The 17330-nt window shown below is 41.7% G+C and overlaps 1 protein-coding gene and 1 long non-coding RNA gene across 4 annotated transcripts; one reads left to right on the top strand and one right to left on the bottom strand.

Annotated features, from left to right (window-relative positions):
• Window positions 1-1159: 1159 nt before the first annotated feature.
• Window positions 1160-3077, bottom strand: LOC122916488 (prolyl-tRNA synthetase associated domain-containing protein 1). Of its 2 annotated transcripts, none has more exons than XM_044263978.1 (2): window positions 2949-3077; window positions 1160-1667 (listed from the first exon to the last, which is right to left on the bottom strand). In XM_044263978.1, the coding sequence occupies exons 1-2, from the start codon at window positions 3030-3032 to the stop codon at window positions 1233-1235; spliced, it is 519 nt and encodes a 172-aa protein (XP_044119913.1). In that variant the 5' UTR covers window positions 3033-3077; the 3' UTR covers window positions 1160-1232. The 2 variants fall into 2 exon arrangements, with proteins under 2 accessions (XP_044119913.1, XP_044119915.1); XM_044263980.1 differs by lacking the exon at window positions 2949-3077 and adding an exon at window positions 2335-2360.
• Window positions 3078-3209: 132 nt separating this feature from the next.
• On the top strand, window positions 3210-4921 carry LOC122916489. 2 transcript variants are annotated; one of them, XR_006386203.1, is made up of 4 exons: window positions 3224-3333; window positions 3517-3625; window positions 4351-4436; window positions 4695-4921. It is a non-coding gene; the product is annotated as an uncharacterized LOC122916489 (long non-coding RNA). The 2 variants fall into 2 exon arrangements; XR_006386204.1 differs by having other exon boundaries at window positions 3210-3625.
• The last annotated feature ends 12409 nt before the right edge of the window (window positions 4922-17330 follow it).

The raw sequence follows: 17330 nt of genomic DNA, 5'->3' as shown, positions 1-17330 counted from the left end.
CAGGGGGAGTGGGAGAGGGAAAAGCAGACTTCCCTCTGAGCAGGGAGCCCCATGTGATGCCAGGCTCCATCCCAGGACTCTGGGGCCATGACCTGAGCTGAAGGCAGACGCTTAACTAAGCCACCCAGGTGCCCTTAAAGTCACTCTTCATAGAAATTCTGCCATGAGTAGACTTGCAGTTTCTAATCCTATATACCAAGAAATGACATTTTTACTTATTTTGCCTCTTAGCAACAAACTGGTTACACTATTACTACCAGGTGGAAGTTACTTTTGAATGGCCAAACTTAGTAAACTATGGGTACGTCATGACTATCCCATTTGATTGCACCAGAGGCAAATATGAGAATTTTCATGACGAGAACTCTAGACTACTTCTGTAATATAGTCCACCTCAGACCTTCAACTAATGAAGGTTTTAATTTAAGCAAAAAAGTGTGTTTCTCACTCCACAATTTTGAACTAGCTTACATAGAACTGACAATACATAATCATGAGTTCTTACACTGTTTCAGATGCCCTAACTGAAGGGGGGATGAGTACAATTTAATATACAGGACACAAAAAAATTTTCCAAGTATATTCACATTTCTAACCTCTCAGAAAGATTAAACAAATCTTTCCCTAATCCTCATTCTCCAAAGATAACCACTTTCAACAATTTAACGTATTTCTATATTCCTTTTTCTCTATATGTACAATATATGTATAATTTTATATATGCTGGTTTTTTGCAAGTTGTTTTTCAAGTAAACACCCTAAAGAAGATGTAAGATAGTTAATCTTAACTAGCCTTAGTTTATTGTTAATATACTCTCAATTGTTGAAGGCATTCCTGTAATGAGTAGTGCCCATGGGCGATGGGAAGTGGACACTCTGAACTGACTAAAACTACCTCAATATATCTTTTTAAAAGCAGTTCCTTTTTATAGGGCACCTGGCCAGCTCAATCAGTAGCACTTGTGACCCTGGATCTCAAAGTTGTAAATTTGAACCCTACCTTGGGTGTAGAGATTACTTTAAAACAAACAAACAAACAAAAAACTCAGCTCCTTTTAGACGAAATGTTCCTCCCTAAAATGATTTCATCACCAAATCAAGGTGCTAAATATTCCTATCAATTTTAATTTTGAGGTGCTAAATTTCCTATCAATTTAACAGTCCCGAAATTCCTATCAATTTTTTAAGAAAAACAGCTTTCAGAAATAGATGTATTATAAGTATCAGCCCAGTTAGTTGTTTTTATCAAAATTTAGTATTATGGGATCATGTCCTGTGTTCTTCACAAATGTGATCAAGTCTTCCGGGCTCAATCCCATGGTTGCAGCATTGGTCATTGGATGAAAGTACACCTTTTCATGTCCACCTTCCAAAAAAGCTGAATCCAGAACAAATTTCACATCTCCATCATCACAGAAGAGTGCCAAAGGTGTGGCACAGCCTTGGCCAACTTTTAGTTTTTCTAGCATGGCTGTTTCATCAGCAAACCGAAGATTTCCACTCCCAAGACCTAATTGCTTGGCAAGATCATTTAAATTAATTTGTCTATCATGAAGAACTGTCACCAGCCAATATCCTTTCTTCTTCTTGTCTTTAAGAAATAAGTTCTTACTGTGTGCTCCTTTCAAATGCTGGACATGAGGCATCATTTCTTCAACTGTAAACACCTGTAAAAAAATGAAAACTTCAAAAATATGCATGTACACATACTCTGCTTGCTGGGTGAAAACAGCAAGGTTAGGGAGCACCCAATGCCGTGGATGTCACTGGTAGGGACCCATTCCCAGCCCATTATGAAGTAACACACCTACCTTGCCATTTCAATCCCTCATCTGGAAACTTCTTGGGCCAGTTATCTTTTACAATGTGCTGCCCAAGCACTCCTACTCTTTTTTGTTTGTTTTTGTTTTGTTTTCTTTAAACTTTTGGTACTAAGAATCTATAGCAGCCCAGATTCCTATTCCTTAGCATTCCATTACATCCAAACCAGGTAACAACCTCCACTTTACAAATATATAACCACAATGAGGGTGAGATCACGGGCAGGGAATCAGACCTGGACTAGTAAGATCAGAAGAGTGGCAATACGCACAGGTAAGGAAGCGGGAGAGTAAATACTATATAGGAGGGAAGGTCAGAGAAAATGATAACGTTCTGATGTTAAATCGGTAAAGTTGAAGATTTTTAATCTTATTTGCCTACTCTTTGAAGATCACCATGTTTAACTACGATCATTAGCTGTTACCCTCAAGCTATGTCCCTATGCATTCAAGTTACACTGGCTCCGTGAAATGTTTGCAAATCCTCACGTCAAAAAACGAAATCCTGGGGCACCTGGGTGGCTCAGTGTGTTAAGCCGCTGCCTTCGGCTCAGGTCATGATCCCAGGGTCCTGGGATCGAGCCCCACGTTGGGTTCTCTGCTCAGCAGGGAGCCTGCTTCCTCCCCTCTCTCTCTCTGCCTTCCTCTCTGTCTGCTTGTGATCTCTGTCTGTCAAATAAATAAATAAATAAATCTTTTAAAAAAAAAACAAAAAACAAAATCCTGTTCATTCCAAACTTTCTAAGGTTGGTGTCCTGTTATATGCACGATGTCTGGATACATCGATGACGCTACACAGACGGTTTACTGCCTGATATCTACACCATAAAAACACACGGACCCAGCTTTACACACCAGTTTAACATGCAGAAGTTCTCGAAATGTGACCAAATAGCTCCAAGAGGAAAACGTTAAGTTTTCCTCACAGTAACAACACAGTCCCGAAAGGCCTCTGATACTCCTACCGGGTCCCTTTTGCGCTCTGGATCCCGGGAAACGTCCTAGAACCGACATTTCTGCGACACCTTACCGCTGGGGCCTCTGGTCTTCACCGCCCCGCCCGAGAGCCTCCGCAGAGCCTCCCCAGCCCACCTCTCCGGCATGGCTGTCCCCGCAGAAGCGCCTTACCTCCGGGTGCTCCACAACCTCCGTATGGATGGCCAGGGCGCCGAGCCGCTGCTCCAGCTCTGCCCGCAATTCCTTAACCGCCATGCTGCCGTCGTGGCCAGGAAGAGACTGGGCGGAGAAGCTGTGAAATGGGCGTGGCCTCCTAAGCGGCTGGCCCAATGGAGGCTAGGGCGGAAGTACCGGGAGCGAATAGGGGGCCCCAGAAATCCAGTGCCGCTCCTTCGGAGGCGGGCGCAAGCCGACGGCGAGCGCTCTTCCCTCCCTCTTCCCGGACCGTCGCTGCCTCTGTGGATGTGGTCTGCAGGGATTCCCTGGCGGCAAGAGCGTGAGGCTTTCTTTATCCCGAGTTCCCCAGGAGGAAATGCCTTCCGTAGTCCCGCTTCAGGTTCTCTAGGCTCAGCATAATTTCCATTTAAACAGAATCAGGGCCACCGAAGTTTTTGCGTAGGGAGTGTTGGAGAAGGTTGTGGAGAGGATGTGACCACGGCTAATCCCCAGGCAGAGAAGCTCCCTTCCCCTTTCCCTTGTCCTTGAAATGTATCTTCTGACCCTGTTCCTGTACCGGCAGCCACTTGAAGGACACTGCCTTGACAGCGTAATGTGATACTGCAAGCATCAGGACCGTTTTGTAGCTGAAATTCCCCAAAGGCCTCTGCATAAACTCAAGATTCTAGCAGGTGGGTGCAGAGATCGCTGTCTTGTGGCTGCCCGAGGCAAGCCTCCTGTTGAGTTCCGTTGCTTATTAAACTTGCCATTAGTCATTATAGAGTGGTCTGCCTTTTCTTCCAGACTCTTCTTGCCTTTACCTTGTCTGGGAAGGGGGGCAGTTTCAGATTTTACCGGAGGAATTTAAGAGATTTTCGAATCAACAGGGAGAGAGGAGGGTGCCAAAATGCCTATTCTTTTACGACTTTTCAACTTTTTTTTTTTTAAAGAATTTATTCATTTATTTGACCAAGAGCGAGAGAACACGAGCAGGGAGAGCAGGAGAGGGAGAAGCAGGCTTCCCAGCGAGCTGGAAGCCGGATGCGGGGCTTGATTCCAGGACCCTGGGATTATGACCTGAGCCAAAGGCAGATGCTTAACGACTGAGCCACCCAGGCGCCCCACAACTTTTCAACTTTTAATTTATAAATTACAATTTCACATTTGACCTTTCCTGAAAGTTACCTTTTGTTATTATTCGTGTACAAATAATTGGTGGTGGCAACCACAACTTGCCTTTTTTGGAGGCAGTTTGCCTACCTCGGGGTGGGGTTTTCCATTATCCTGTGAAACCCTCAGTCACCACTTTTTTTCACTAGGTTTCTTTCTAAAAATGAAATTAGAAAGCATTAGAATAGGAAAGAGCACCCATTTGAAGATACGGCATATCCCAAATAATTGTCTTTAAATGTTGAAGGTGTTCAAGAAATTCCCAATCCAATCATGGTGAACTGAGAGTAAACAGGGGAAAGAAGAATTGGAATCTGATTGTAACCAAGAAAGGTAAGTATGTCCAAAAGTAGGAAACATGAACTCCATCTTTCAGTTACTCAAGCCATGAACTCTTGCATTCAGCATACCACATGCAGACACGCAGACACACACACACACACACACACACACACACACACACACTCCCCTATAGCTAATCCATCACAGTTCAGTTTCTCAAATCCTTCCACTTCTCACCACCTCCATCACCCCAGCCCAAACTACAACTATTTCCCCACTTTGCTAACACTAATGTTCTCTTAATTTTAGTCCACCTGTGGTCCTGCTCCAAGCAAGTCTTACAACCAAAGATATTTATTATAAAATGAAACTAAATCTGTCTTTGGTAAAAGCACTTAATATTGCTGTTTAAAAACTATCCTAACCTAGATTTAATGCACTACTTATCAAGCGTTTGTGTCAACATTGTATTAAATAGAAAAGAAATGCTATCTATGGGCGCCTGGGTGGCTCAGTGGGTTGGGCTGCTGCCTTCAGCTCGGGTCATGATCTCAGGGTCCTGGGATCGAGTCCCACGTCGGGCTCTCTGCTCAGCGGGGAGCCTGCTTCCCCCTCTCTCTCTCTCTGCCTGCCTCTCTGCCTACTTGTGATCTCTCTCTGTCAAATAAATAAATAAAAAATCTTTAAAAAAAAAAAAAAAGAAATGCTACCTACCCTTGGTGTAGTCCTTTGTCTTCAAGGCAAATACAATCTCAAATTTATACTGCAAACAACATGAAACAGATTAAATTCAAAATGATTAGCATGAACTTAAGGAACTAGATATTTAGCCATAGAACTTGAATTTTTAAAAAAAATATATATATATAGAAATCTCAGTTCTAGGAGAGAGGTAGCGTCTGATAAATATAGTTTATTGAATTGTTTCACAAACATGACAAGACGTAATAAGTTTTGTGGCATTTATATAAGAACGTGTTGAGGGAAAGACTCGTTATTTTTAGGAAGAGTATGGATATTTGACAGAAAAGGACGGATTCTGGAAAAAAAAAAAAGGAGCTGGAGAATGGAGTTACGCCAGGATCCATGAAACCGGGAACACTCATCTAAGTTTGCTCAAAGTAAAAGAAACAGTTAACAACTGTAGCCTATGTAGCAAAGGAAATAAAAAGGCCAAGATATTTATCAACATCATGGGGATTGGGCATCGTGGCATTTATTAGATGAAGAATGTTAGAAATCCCCATTACTGAGTGAAACAAAGGGCAATTCCAGAACAGGTAAATTGAAAGCTACCCTAGGAAGCTGTAAATATCCCAAACAAGTGAAACAATAGGGAAAAGTGCTTGCTGCAGTCTATGCCTCTTCACTTATCTTTTGGAACATCTCTATGTGCCAACCTTTCTGCCCTCAAAGACTTTAAAATCTAGCAGAGGGGACTGAAGCATCCACAGAAGATAAGTCCAAGAAAATGTGACTACTGCCACAATAGTGGCATGATGCGGATGCTTTTGGAGCCCAGAGGAAGGGTGCTAAGACTGGGTTGGTGCACCAAGGAAAGCATTAAGGGAAGATGGCACCAGTTTGAAGAATAAGTAGGACTCTGCCAGGAAAAGAAAAAAAAAGACTCCAGCTGAGGAAGCCCCAGGAGTTGAGGGATGGAGAATGGAGGTGAAAAAGCATGGTACGTCTTGGGGCAATATGTTTTGGTGTGACAGTAGAGCAGAATGAGAGGCCCATCAGCAGAAGACAAAGCTAGAAGTAGGCACAAAGAATTGTACCTGCTGCACTAAGGAACGGGGAATGTCCCACCATCAAGGGCCATGTTAAATAAATTAGGCGACAACTTGCTAGGGAATTCTGTATTCTCAATCATGCCCTCAATATTTGAAAATACAGGGAAGCACAATTCAGTAAATTGAGAAAATGAATTACAGGAGAGGATAGACAACACAGCCCCAATTTTGCTTCAAAATACACATAGCTGTATAGCAGTGTAACTAAAAAACAAAAAACAAACAAAAAAAAAAAAACAAGCCAAAAAAAAACACCTATTTAGTATTAACATCTTCCCCTAATCCTGCTCCACAAAAACCGGCTTCTAAAGACCTATGGAAGAGGATTCTTCCCAGGTCAGGAGAAGATGGAGGTTGGTTCCTAGAATAAGAAAGGAGAAAGCAGCTGGATGTAGGAGGAAATTGAAGTTTCCTAAGTCAGAAAAGCAGGTGAGGACTGAAGTGGGAAGGACGGGAGGGTAGAGAAGAGTTCCTTTCTTGGCACTTTGTCCAGGCAGTGGGTAGCAAGATAGGATCCTGTTGAAAGATTCCCCCGGGGCTCCAAGCACCCCGGAATGGACCCCTTCTCAGGAGGAGACCCCCGGACCCAAAAACCGAGCCGAGTCCACTGGTCAGATGCAAACAGCACGAGGTTTATTGAGTAGACACAGGTACCTGCGGGCGGTCAAGTCTTAGGAGGACTCGCGCACCAGCCCTTAGTTCAGGGCCTTTTTATGGGGTTTGGGGAAGCGAAAGCATACGTACAGAAGCGGAAGCATGGTTACAAAGTTTTCATTGGCTGGTTTGAATGTAAAGGCATACTTGGCGCGCGGGAATACCCCTGATTGGTTCGCTCAGCATCCTTCATTTACATAGTGGGAAGTTACTTTCATTGGTCGTTAACAAAAGGGAAACAGACAGTATTGGCTAGATTTCAATCCTTCATTAGCATGTAGACTGACCATCGGCATTGGCCAGACTACAATCCCTTATTAGCATGTAGACTGACCATCGGCATTGGTCAGACTACAATCCCTTATTTGCATGTAGACTGACCTTTCAACATTCCTTGTAGTATCTTATCACTTTTTACAACATGGGAGGAATGTTTAAGGGAGTGGGAGAAGGGGGTGTTGGCTAAGCAAAGAGAAGGGGGAAGGAGGGGGAAAGGGAGGGAGAAAACCCTTTTCACTGTCAGTGGCAGGCAGTCTCCCTGGGGCAGCATTGCCTAAGCAGGTGAAACACAAGTATATCTGAACATCACTGCTCAATGAAGAGCCATGACAAAAAAGACAATAACCCCACATCCAGTTCCCTGGCTCCCAAGTCTCAGTTTCCTGGATGATTCTGTGGAGTAGGGAGGAAATCTTAGCGATAGCCTCAGGTTAATGTTCCTTGCAGCTCCAACATGTGGGGACACGGGCCATATTATATTCAACTCAAAATATGATTGAAGATCAGTTATGGACTAAAGAGAAAGTGGTGAGCAAAACCAAGCAGAGACCCTGCCCTTGTGAAGCAAATAGTATATTGCAGGAGACAGATACTAGTCAAATAATCACTGAAACAAATGTTAAATTGTGTGGGTAACAAGCGCTAACAAGGACACATAGGCAATGCTAGGAAAGTCCATAATAAGAGAATTTCACCTTGTCTGGGGGAAGGAGGAGTGGGTCAAGGAAGGTATCCCTGAGGGAGTAAAGCAATGAAATCTGAAAGATGAGTGGGAATGAAGAGGGCAGAGAGAGGAGAGAAGAGTAAGCCAGGCAGAGGAAACAGCATGACGCTGTGTGCAAAGGTGAGACGAAGCAAATCAGGGAAGAGGCATTGAAAGATGGTCAGTGTCAGGGTGGCTGGGTGGCTAAGTCAATTAAGTGTCTGCCTTAGGCTCAGGTCATGATCCCAGAGTTCTGGGATCAAGCTCCATGTCGGGCTCCCCGCTGTGTGGGAAACCTGCCTCTCCCTCTCCCGCTCCCCCTGCCTGTGTTCCCTCTCTCACTATCTCTCTCTCTGTCACATAGGTAAATAAAATCTTAAAAAAAAAAAAAAAAAGGTCAGTGTTATTGGCATCCAACAAGCAAGGGGAGTGGGGTCATGGCTCCAGTTCCCACACACTAGGACCTGATAACTAAAATTCTCACCCGCTAAAAATACATTTCTCAAAGTGGTTATCTCTGGCTAATTTTCTTTGTATTTTCTATCTTCCAAAAATCTCTGTTTCTATGTATTTTTATAATGGAGGGGGGAATCAAAAGGTTATTAAAAATAAAGAAATATAAACCTCATCTCCACAAATAAGACAGATCACATGAGGGTATTTTCAACAAAGACTTCAAAAGGGAAGAAAGTTAAAATGTAAACAAAATGAATAAGTGAGCAGACTGAATTTAATTACTTCCCAATGAAAATATGAAACGAGTGAAAACATTCCGTTTTCTTGCCTGAAGAAATAGTAGTTTTGTACAACATAAACAAAATGCATGTAGTAGGAGACAGTTGATTAAGCAGAGAAGCAGCAGTTTTCCTTTTGTTCTCTTTACACACTCATTTAAAATTCGTTGGTCCTAAGGACTCAGAGGACTCTTAGTTCTGTTAAGAAAAATTATCCAAAACCTGGAAATAAGTGAAGGGCTTACTGTTTGCTCTTTCAATGTCCTGCTAGGATTTGTTTAGCATGTGCTCCTGGGGAACCTCTGATTCTCTAGGAATGGTCACCTTCTTTGACCTGGTATGTTTTAATTATTTATTTAAATATTTAATTATTTAAAATGATTTATCAGTTATTTAAAATATATTTATATTATTTTTAGTATATAGGTATTGTACATCTCTGTAAGGGTAGATCTTAATGCGTGGAAAACTGATAGTAATATAATTGAGTTTTGTCTCATAGAGGTGTGGATGATTTTTATCCCATAGAAAAGATAAACCCCAAAGTCCCAACTTTCTTGTGTTGTAGGATATTAACCAATTTCCTATCTATGTTAGCAATCTTGTTCAAGCATTCTTTCAGCCACTGTAAAGACTTGGCACTCCCTAATTCTCTTTGAATGAGGCTTACCATCTTGTTGATTCCCTCTTTGAAGGGAAGAGTGAAATAACATCTTTAGACACGTGATCCCTTTTTAAAATATTTTTAAACTCCTCGACTGGAAGAGATTATGCTGAGTGAAATAAGTCAATTCAATTATCATCTGGTTTCACTTATTTGTGGAGCATAACAAATAGCATGGAGGACAAGGGGTGTTAGGAGAAGGGAGTTGGGGTAAACTGGAAGGGGAGGTGAACCACGAGAGACTATGGACTCTGAAAAACAATCTGAGGGGTTTGAAGTGGCGGGGGGGTGGGAGGTTGGGGTACCAAGTGGTGGGTATTATAGAGGGCACGGATTGCATGGAGCACTGGGTGTGGTGAAAAAATAACAAATACTGTTTTTCTGAAAATAAATAAATTGGGAAAAAAAAGAAATAAAGAAAAGCTGAATGAAAAAAAAATAAAATAAAATATTTTAAACTCCTCAAAAATAATACTCTAAGAATTTAACCTTCTTAATTTTGTAATGAAGATATTGATCACCAGAAAGATTAAGTGTCTTATTCAAAGTCTTCATACTCACTGGAGAGAGAGATCAGACAAGGATGTAGGAATAAGAAATGTAGGTTGGTACGGAGGTAAAAACTAAGATGAGCAAGGTCAGGGGATCTAATGCATAATAATGTGGTTCTAGTTTATAATGCTGTATTGTCTAACTGAAATTTGTTAAGAGAGGGGAAGTCAAATGTTCCCAACAAAAAATAAATGAATCCATATAAGTAAATTTATGAGATGATGGATGTGTTAATTAACTCAATGGAAGAGGAATACTTTCACTATGTGTATGTGTACCAAATAATCACATTGTACACTTCGAACATCTTACAGTTTTGTTAGTTATACCTCGGTAAAGCTGGTAAGAATGAAATCAAAGACTTTGCAGCATAAAGACTTTTTTAAAAAAGATTATTTATTTATTTGGCAGAGATCACAAGTAGGCAGAGAGGCAGGCAGAGAGAGAGGAAGGGAAGCAGGCTCCCTGCTGAGCAGAGAGCCCAATGTGGGGCTCGATCCCAGTACTCTGTGACCATGACCTGAGCCGAAGGCAGAGGCTTTAACCCACTGAGCCACCCAGGCGCCCCCAAGAAGACATTTTTAAAGAGATGTAATTGTGTATGAAGAACTCAATATTAAGTTGAGGGAACTCAAGAAGAAACCCATAGAAGACCTTTATGTAATTTGGTTGCTAGTGATAGTGAACTATCCCATTGTTGATGAAAGTCCATTGCAGACATCTTTGATGAGTATTGCTACAGCTCTTATTAGAGGTTACTGGAGATTAATATCATGTTCTCCACTAGAAATATACAAAGTTATTTCTCTTATTGTTTTCCATAAAGCACTTTAATAGCAGTAGTCATATTAATGGAAACACAGAGATTTACTACATATCATGAGCTATAGGTTGATACCAAATTAAGTGAGAAAAAAATGCTTATATTTATATGTTCAAAAGGTGACATTTCTGAGCTGAATATGACCCTAAAGATTTTCAATGCAGCTTCTTCAAATATGGAAATGGTTAAGCAACAGCACTGGAATCAAACAGACTTGAATTTAGGTCCCCTCACCGATCACTAAGGATGTGACCTGGACAAGGTACTTAACTTTCCCAGTGATAATGCAGGCCCTCTGGTTTGTTAAAACTGATGTGCAAAAATAAAACATTCAATCTTACAGAACTGAAATAGATGATGACTATAAAGCATTAAGAACAAGCCTTGGGGAGGGGGGGAAGGAAAGAAAAGAACAAAGAACAACACTTGGGGCACCTGGATGGCTCAGTTGATTAACTCTCTGACTCCTGATTTTGGCTCAGGTCATGATATCAGGGTCATGGGATTGAACCCTGAATTGGGCTCCATGTTCAGCAGGGAGTCTGCTTCTCTCTCTCTCTCTCCCCCACTCCGCCCCTTGTTTATGTGTGCTCTCTTTCTCAAGTAAATAAATAAATCTTTAAAAAAAAAAAAAAAAAGAACAGGGGCTCCTGGGTGGCTCAGTTGGTGAAGTGCCTGCCTTTAGTTCTGCATGGGGCTCCTTGCTCAGTGGGGATCCTGCTTCTCCCTCTGCCTGCCACTCCCCTGTTTAAGAGCTCTCTCTCTCTGACACATAAATAAATAAAATCTTAAAAACAACAACAACAATGCCTCATCCTTAGTACATCAGACGAAAGATGTTCCATAGGGACTGTGCTGTGGGGCAAGTGAGAGCCAGGTGGGCACTGGGCCACTTTGTGCCTTACTGAGGAAAATAATAAAACATGAGCAAAGGCGATCCTAACAAGCTGAGAGGCAAAATGTCATCATACGCATTCTTTGTGCAAACTTGCCATTAGGAGCTCAAGAAGAAGCACTCAAATGCATTAGTCAACTTCTCAGAGTTTTCTAAGAAGCACTTTGAGAGGTGAGAGAGAAAGGAAAATTTGAAAAGGCGGTCAAGACTGGTTGTGAAAGCAAAATGAAAACTTAGATCCTCTCTAAAAGGGAAACAAACAAAAAAAAAAGTTCAAGGATACCAATGCACCCAAGATACCTTCTATGGCCTTTTTCTTATTTTGTTCTGAGCATTGCCCTAAAATCAAAGGAGAACATCCCAGCCTATCCATTGGTGACCTTGCAAAGAAACTGAGAGGGATGTGGAGTGACACTACTGCAGTTGACAAGCAGTCTCACGAAAAGGAGGCCGAGGCCACCAGGTTGCAGGAAAAATATGAAAAGGATACACTGAGCTAAAGGAAAGACTGATATGGGGGAAAAGGAGTCATCAAGGATGAAAAAAGCAAGAAAAAGTAGGCAGACGAGGAAGATGAAGAAGACAAGTTGGTACTAGCGCAGTTTTTTTTTTTTGTCTATAAAGCATTTTAACCCCCTGTACACAACTCGCTCCTTTGAAAGAAAAAAGTTGAAAAGTAAGAAGAAAAAAAGAGAAACAAAAACTAAATCATTGGCAGATCTCAAATCTGCTACTGTGAGAAGAACAACTGCTGTCATAAAATAGTGAATATAATATTTATGTGACTGGGAAGTGACTGGCAATGAAGAGAGAAGTGAGGATTATAACTATCCTGGATCATTTTAGATTGCCATGATTCAGGTTCTCAAGTCTTTTCTAGTTTCAAAATTCCTGGCCCCATCTCTCTAGCAATTAGACTGCAGGGTTTCTTTGCTTTATGAAGCCAGCAAATGACAGGTGAGACAGAAAACAAAATAGATTTAAATCTTGTCATTCTGATCAGCTTTCCCGCAGCCTGATCAGTTCCTCTTCAGATGACACTTGTTTTTATGCTGTTCCTTATGATGTCCTCCTGCTAGAAGAGCCCCAGTGAAATGAATGTAGCTCCTTCCACCACTGTCTCCCCAGCTTGGCAGCAATTTGCCTTGCCTCTTTCTCACAGAAGGCAGTCTAGCCCTAATTATCACCAAGAACTCTAGCTGGCCTGGATATTGAAGTGACCTACCCCACTAGGGGGGCTTTCCATCAAGATCTTGAAAGAAAGAGGCAAGAAAAAAAGGCTGATAGAGAGGGCTAGTTGAAAAGCAGAACTAATATGGGGCGCCTGGGTGGCTCAGTGGGTTAAGCCGCTGCCTTCGGCTCAGGTCATGATCTCAGAGTCCTGGGATCGAGCCCCGCATCGAGCCCCGCATCGGGCTCTCTGCTCAGCAGGGAGCCTGCTTCCCTCTCTCTCTCTGCCTGCCTCTCTGCCTACTTGTGATTTCTCTCTGTCAAATAAATAAATAAAATCTTTTTTTAAAAAAAAAAAAGAAAAGAAAAGCAGAACTAATAAAAGTTAAAGCCAGTTGCTAGAAAGGGAAGGGATGCAATACAGCTGCTTCTGTTTTTCATTTTTTTAAAAAGATTGATTGATTGATTTGATGGAGAGAGGGAGTGAGAGCACAGCAGGGAGAGCAGCAGGCAGAGGGAGAAGAAGGCCCCTGTTGAGCAGGGAGCCTGATGCAGTACTAGATTCCAGGACCTTGGGATCATGACTTGAGCTGAAACCAAGAGCCAGATGCTTAACTGACTGAGCCACCCAGGCACCCGTTTTGTTTTTGTTTGTTTTGTTTTGTTTTGTTTTACTGTTCTTTCAATTCAAGTATGCTCATTAGGTGTGTTTTTTGGCCTATCATTTGTTAGTTCTGGGAAGTGGCTTTCACCAAGAAGATAGCAATATGAAACATTACTCATGGTTAAGTTAACTATTCCTATGTCCAAACATGTTTTGTTTCATGGTTAATATGATTAAACTTCTAGAAGGCCAACAAAGGACATGAGATGAAGTGGGAAATAAGACCCCTTCTGCATCCCTCCCTTTCTCAACAATTTAGTCCTAAAGCCATTAGAGGTGAGAGTAAGACAGGCATCTACAGATATAGGGCAGAAATGGGGTGCAAGGTGGGGGTCTGATGGCTCTGCATGGGTGTAAATTTAGACTACAGACAAGTTGCAAAGACAAGGGGAGAGAGTTCCCAAATGGCATTTGTTCAGTTTCCTCTTATGTTAACATTTTACTCCAGCCAAGGTGTGGAGGATCCACCCTTCAAAGGGTGGGTCGGCCTGGGGAATCTGAGCTGAGAAGAGGTAAGAAGAACATAAGCTCAAGGAAGGGGATGGTGGTCAAATTGAAGATTAGTTGCATACAAGGAAATTGCTCAAATAATTAGCTATGTCAAGGTTGATGAAGTCAAGTTTCTCACTGCCCAAAAAAGGAAGTTACAAAAGTGGAAAAGGAAAAGACTAGAGTGAACCTGTGGTCTTAGAATTGGTGATATTAATAAGAATTCATGATTTTCAAGGTATAAGGATGGAGAGGTGCACATATGTGAGTCTATATTCCCTAGCTTTGTCCACAGAGAGAGCTTGAGAGCAGTGAAACTCCAGTAACAACAAACACACCTAATACCCAGAGTCTGGATAGTAAATACCATTCTTCACTGAAAGAAAATAGAACTACCAGTTTCAGGCATTATTTTAGAGCAAGAACTCATCTGGCATCCAGTGGTGTATACTCAAGAATATTCATTATGAGGTGCCTGGCTGTCTCCATAGAGCATGCAATCTTGACCTTGGGGTTTAAGTTCGAGTTCCATATTAGGTGCAGAGATTACTTAAAATAAAATCTTAAGGGCGCCTGGGTGGCTCAGTGGGTTAAGCCGCTGCCTTCGGCTCAGGTCATGATCTCGGGGTCCTGGGATCAAGTCCCGCGTCGGGCTCTCTGCTCAGCAGGGAGCCTGCTTCCCTCTCTCTCTCTCTCTGCCTGCCTCTCTGTCTACTTGTGATCTCTGTCTGTCAAATAAACAAATAAAATCTTTAAAAAAAATAAATAAAATAAAATAAAATCTTAAAAAAATAACATTATTCAATGCAATATGGTTTATGAGTTAAATACTGGAAACAACCCATATATGTAGCTATGTAAGTATGGCACAGACAATGAGATCTTTCAGTCATTTGAAAAGAATATGGATCTATGTTCCTCAGCATGGAGGTTTCCATTATATATTATTGTAAAGATAAAAAGCAGCATTTATAGTGTTGGGTCCCCCAAAATTGGGTACCCCAATAATGGGTCCGTGATTAAAGGAGCGAGACTGATACAAAGCAAAGGTCAAGCAAAGCTTTATTTCGCGCCAAGCATCAGGAATCAGACCAACCGTCAAACAGACCAGTCGGGGCCACCCCTACAGAGAGGATGACCCCTCCCTGCTTTCCAGACTAACTTTTAGTTAGGCCTGGCCACACACAGGTGGCCAAGGAGATTGTAACACACAGAGGAAACTCCACAGTGATGCTATGTGACCAATTGAATTACAATTTATCCTAGTAGACATTTGAACCAGCCTATCACCTAGTTCAGAATTGGCACCCAAAATGTGCCCAAAGGGCGAGGCCCATATTCCTTGGTAGCTGGGAGACAGTATGCACCCCCACTGATTGAACACCTCCACCTGGCCTGACCCACCCTTATATTTGGACTTTGTTACCTGGGACTGGTTTCCCAGACTTGCTTTTAAATAAGTTCCCCTGGTGGGGGCAAGGTCAATTTAAGCTTTACAGCAAAATGGCAGTTCAACCAGGGTGGGGCTGCTCTGGCCGAATAGGCCCTTACAGTAGTATGAATCTTATTTATACATAATTGCATGTTTACATGGATTTTTACATAAGATAAGTGGAACGATGTTCACCAAAATAATAAAAGGGGTTATCTCTGGATAGGTGGGGTTTAGGATTTGATTCACTTTCTTTTTAAAAAAGAAACTTGAAATTTTGGAATAAATTTAGATTATAAGAAAGTTACAAAGACAGTGGAGAATTTCCAAATGTCCTCACCCCATTTTCTCTAATGTTCACATGTTATATCAACCATGATACATTTGTGAAAATGAAGAAATTAACACTGGGGTATTACAATTAACTAATTCATTCAGATTTTGCTAGTTTTTCTGTTAAAGTGCTTTTTCTGTTCTAAAATTGTATCCAGGATTCCTGCACTGCATATAGTCATCATGTCTCTTTGGTCTCTTCTGGTCTGTGGTAGTCTTTTCTGACCTTGACAGTTTTGAAGAGTTCTGCTCAGATATTTTATAAAATGCTCTTCAATTTGGGTTTGTCTGATGTTTTCCCCCATGATTATAGTAGAGTTGTGGGTTTTTGGAATGATACTACAGAGATAAAAGGTCCTCATCACATCATTTTAGGGGGCACATGATATCAACATGACATCACCAGTGATGTTTACCTTGGTCAGTTGGTTAAGGTGGTGTCTGCCAGTTACTGTTTTTCTTTTTCCATACTCTATTCCCTGGAAGTAAATCACTAAGCCTAGCCCTAACTCAAGTGGAGAAGAATTAAGCTCTACCTCCTAGTGGCAGTTATATACATGTATTATATAGAATTCTTCCGTAGGGAGAATGTGTCCCTTCTCCCCAATTTATTCATTCAATCATTTATTTTTATCAGCATGAGTGCGTGTATATTTATTTGATACTTTGGGTTGTAATCCAGCATGGTGTTATTTTGTTGCTCAACTATTTCCAGCTTTGGCCACTAGGGTCTTCCAGGTTGGTTCCTCTGTTCCTTTAACTGCCCTCATCCTACTGTTTTTTTATCCACTTACCGGGAAGGCAAGTTATTGCTTGAAGTTTCTACCAATATTATCTTTACGGTTAGAAAAGCATCAGTTATTTTCACTTAAAATTTGGCCACTACTTTGATATTCTACCAACCAATTTCTGCTTGTTTTTTAAGTACTTGGTAAAGAATATAAGAAAGCAAATAACAGTTTTTTGTAGAAATTGCACTTCGGTGGCTGTTTGTAAATGGTAAGTAAAATGATAGTAAATGGAATGAACTGTAATAGTTTTCAAATGTTTGGGTGTTAGGTTCGTTAAAAAAAATTCCCAGGGCAGAGGTTCCCATTAATCATTCAGCAACGCTGATTGCACACCTGTGGCAGGCTGTGGGAAGACAAAAATCAAGGGGAGGAGGCATGATTTAGGAGGCGGATTATGGAAGGTAAGTATGCATTTGAGTAAGAAATTCTTCTGTACCTAGGGTAGTGTTAGACCTTGAGGACAGAGTTAAAACAATACTTACACTCTTGAGACAAAAGGGTGTAGGTTACAGTCAAGGGGACAGCCCAAAAGACATCATATCCAATCAAGCTGCGGGAGTGCTCTGGGAGGAAGCTGTAGTAGTCGCAACAGCAAACCCTTATTATGAATCCGGTGTTCTTGCAAACCTTACTTCTCTTCTATAAAGCAGCTGCTATCATTACCATTGTGCAGAACCGAGGCACACAGAGTTCACACAACGTCCCCTGGCCAACACAACGGGGAATGAGCTGAGACTGGAACTCTGGCTACCCATAAATGAGGCGACTTTTGAAAGAGAAGGCGCCTGTCGCCCAGTGCTAGCGGATTCTATCACCACATTCCCTTGCATTTTTCCCTCGTTAGGTATGTGTCTTTTAAAAGCGTATCATTTCTCCCACATTGCAACACCAAGGCAGCTCAAGCCACAGTGTAGTAGCACTAAGGGACTTCCAGAAAGTGAAGGGACGTGCCGAAGCGACTGCCGC

This window comes from Neovison vison, chromosome 8, assembly GCF_020171115.1.
Source record: "Neovison vison isolate M4711 chromosome 8, ASM_NN_V1, whole genome shotgun sequence".
Taxonomy (NCBI): Eukaryota; Metazoa; Chordata; class Mammalia; order Carnivora; family Mustelidae; genus Neogale; species Neogale vison.
The sequence above is the reverse complement of the archived record's forward strand: the minus strand, read 5'-3'. Positions and strand labels throughout refer to the sequence as shown.

What these genes read in the sequence shown, in the direction of transcription:
- LOC122916488 (XM_044263978.1), bottom strand. Translation starts at nt 3,032, where the DNA reads ATGGCGGTTAAGGAATTGCGGGCAGAGCTGGAGCAGCGGCTCGGCGCC. An exon ending in AGGTTGTGGAGCACCCGGAG is followed by an intron (nt 1,668 to 2,948) that starts GTAAGGCGCTTC and finishes ATTTTTTTACAG; the next exon opens with GTGTTTACAGTTGAAGAAAT.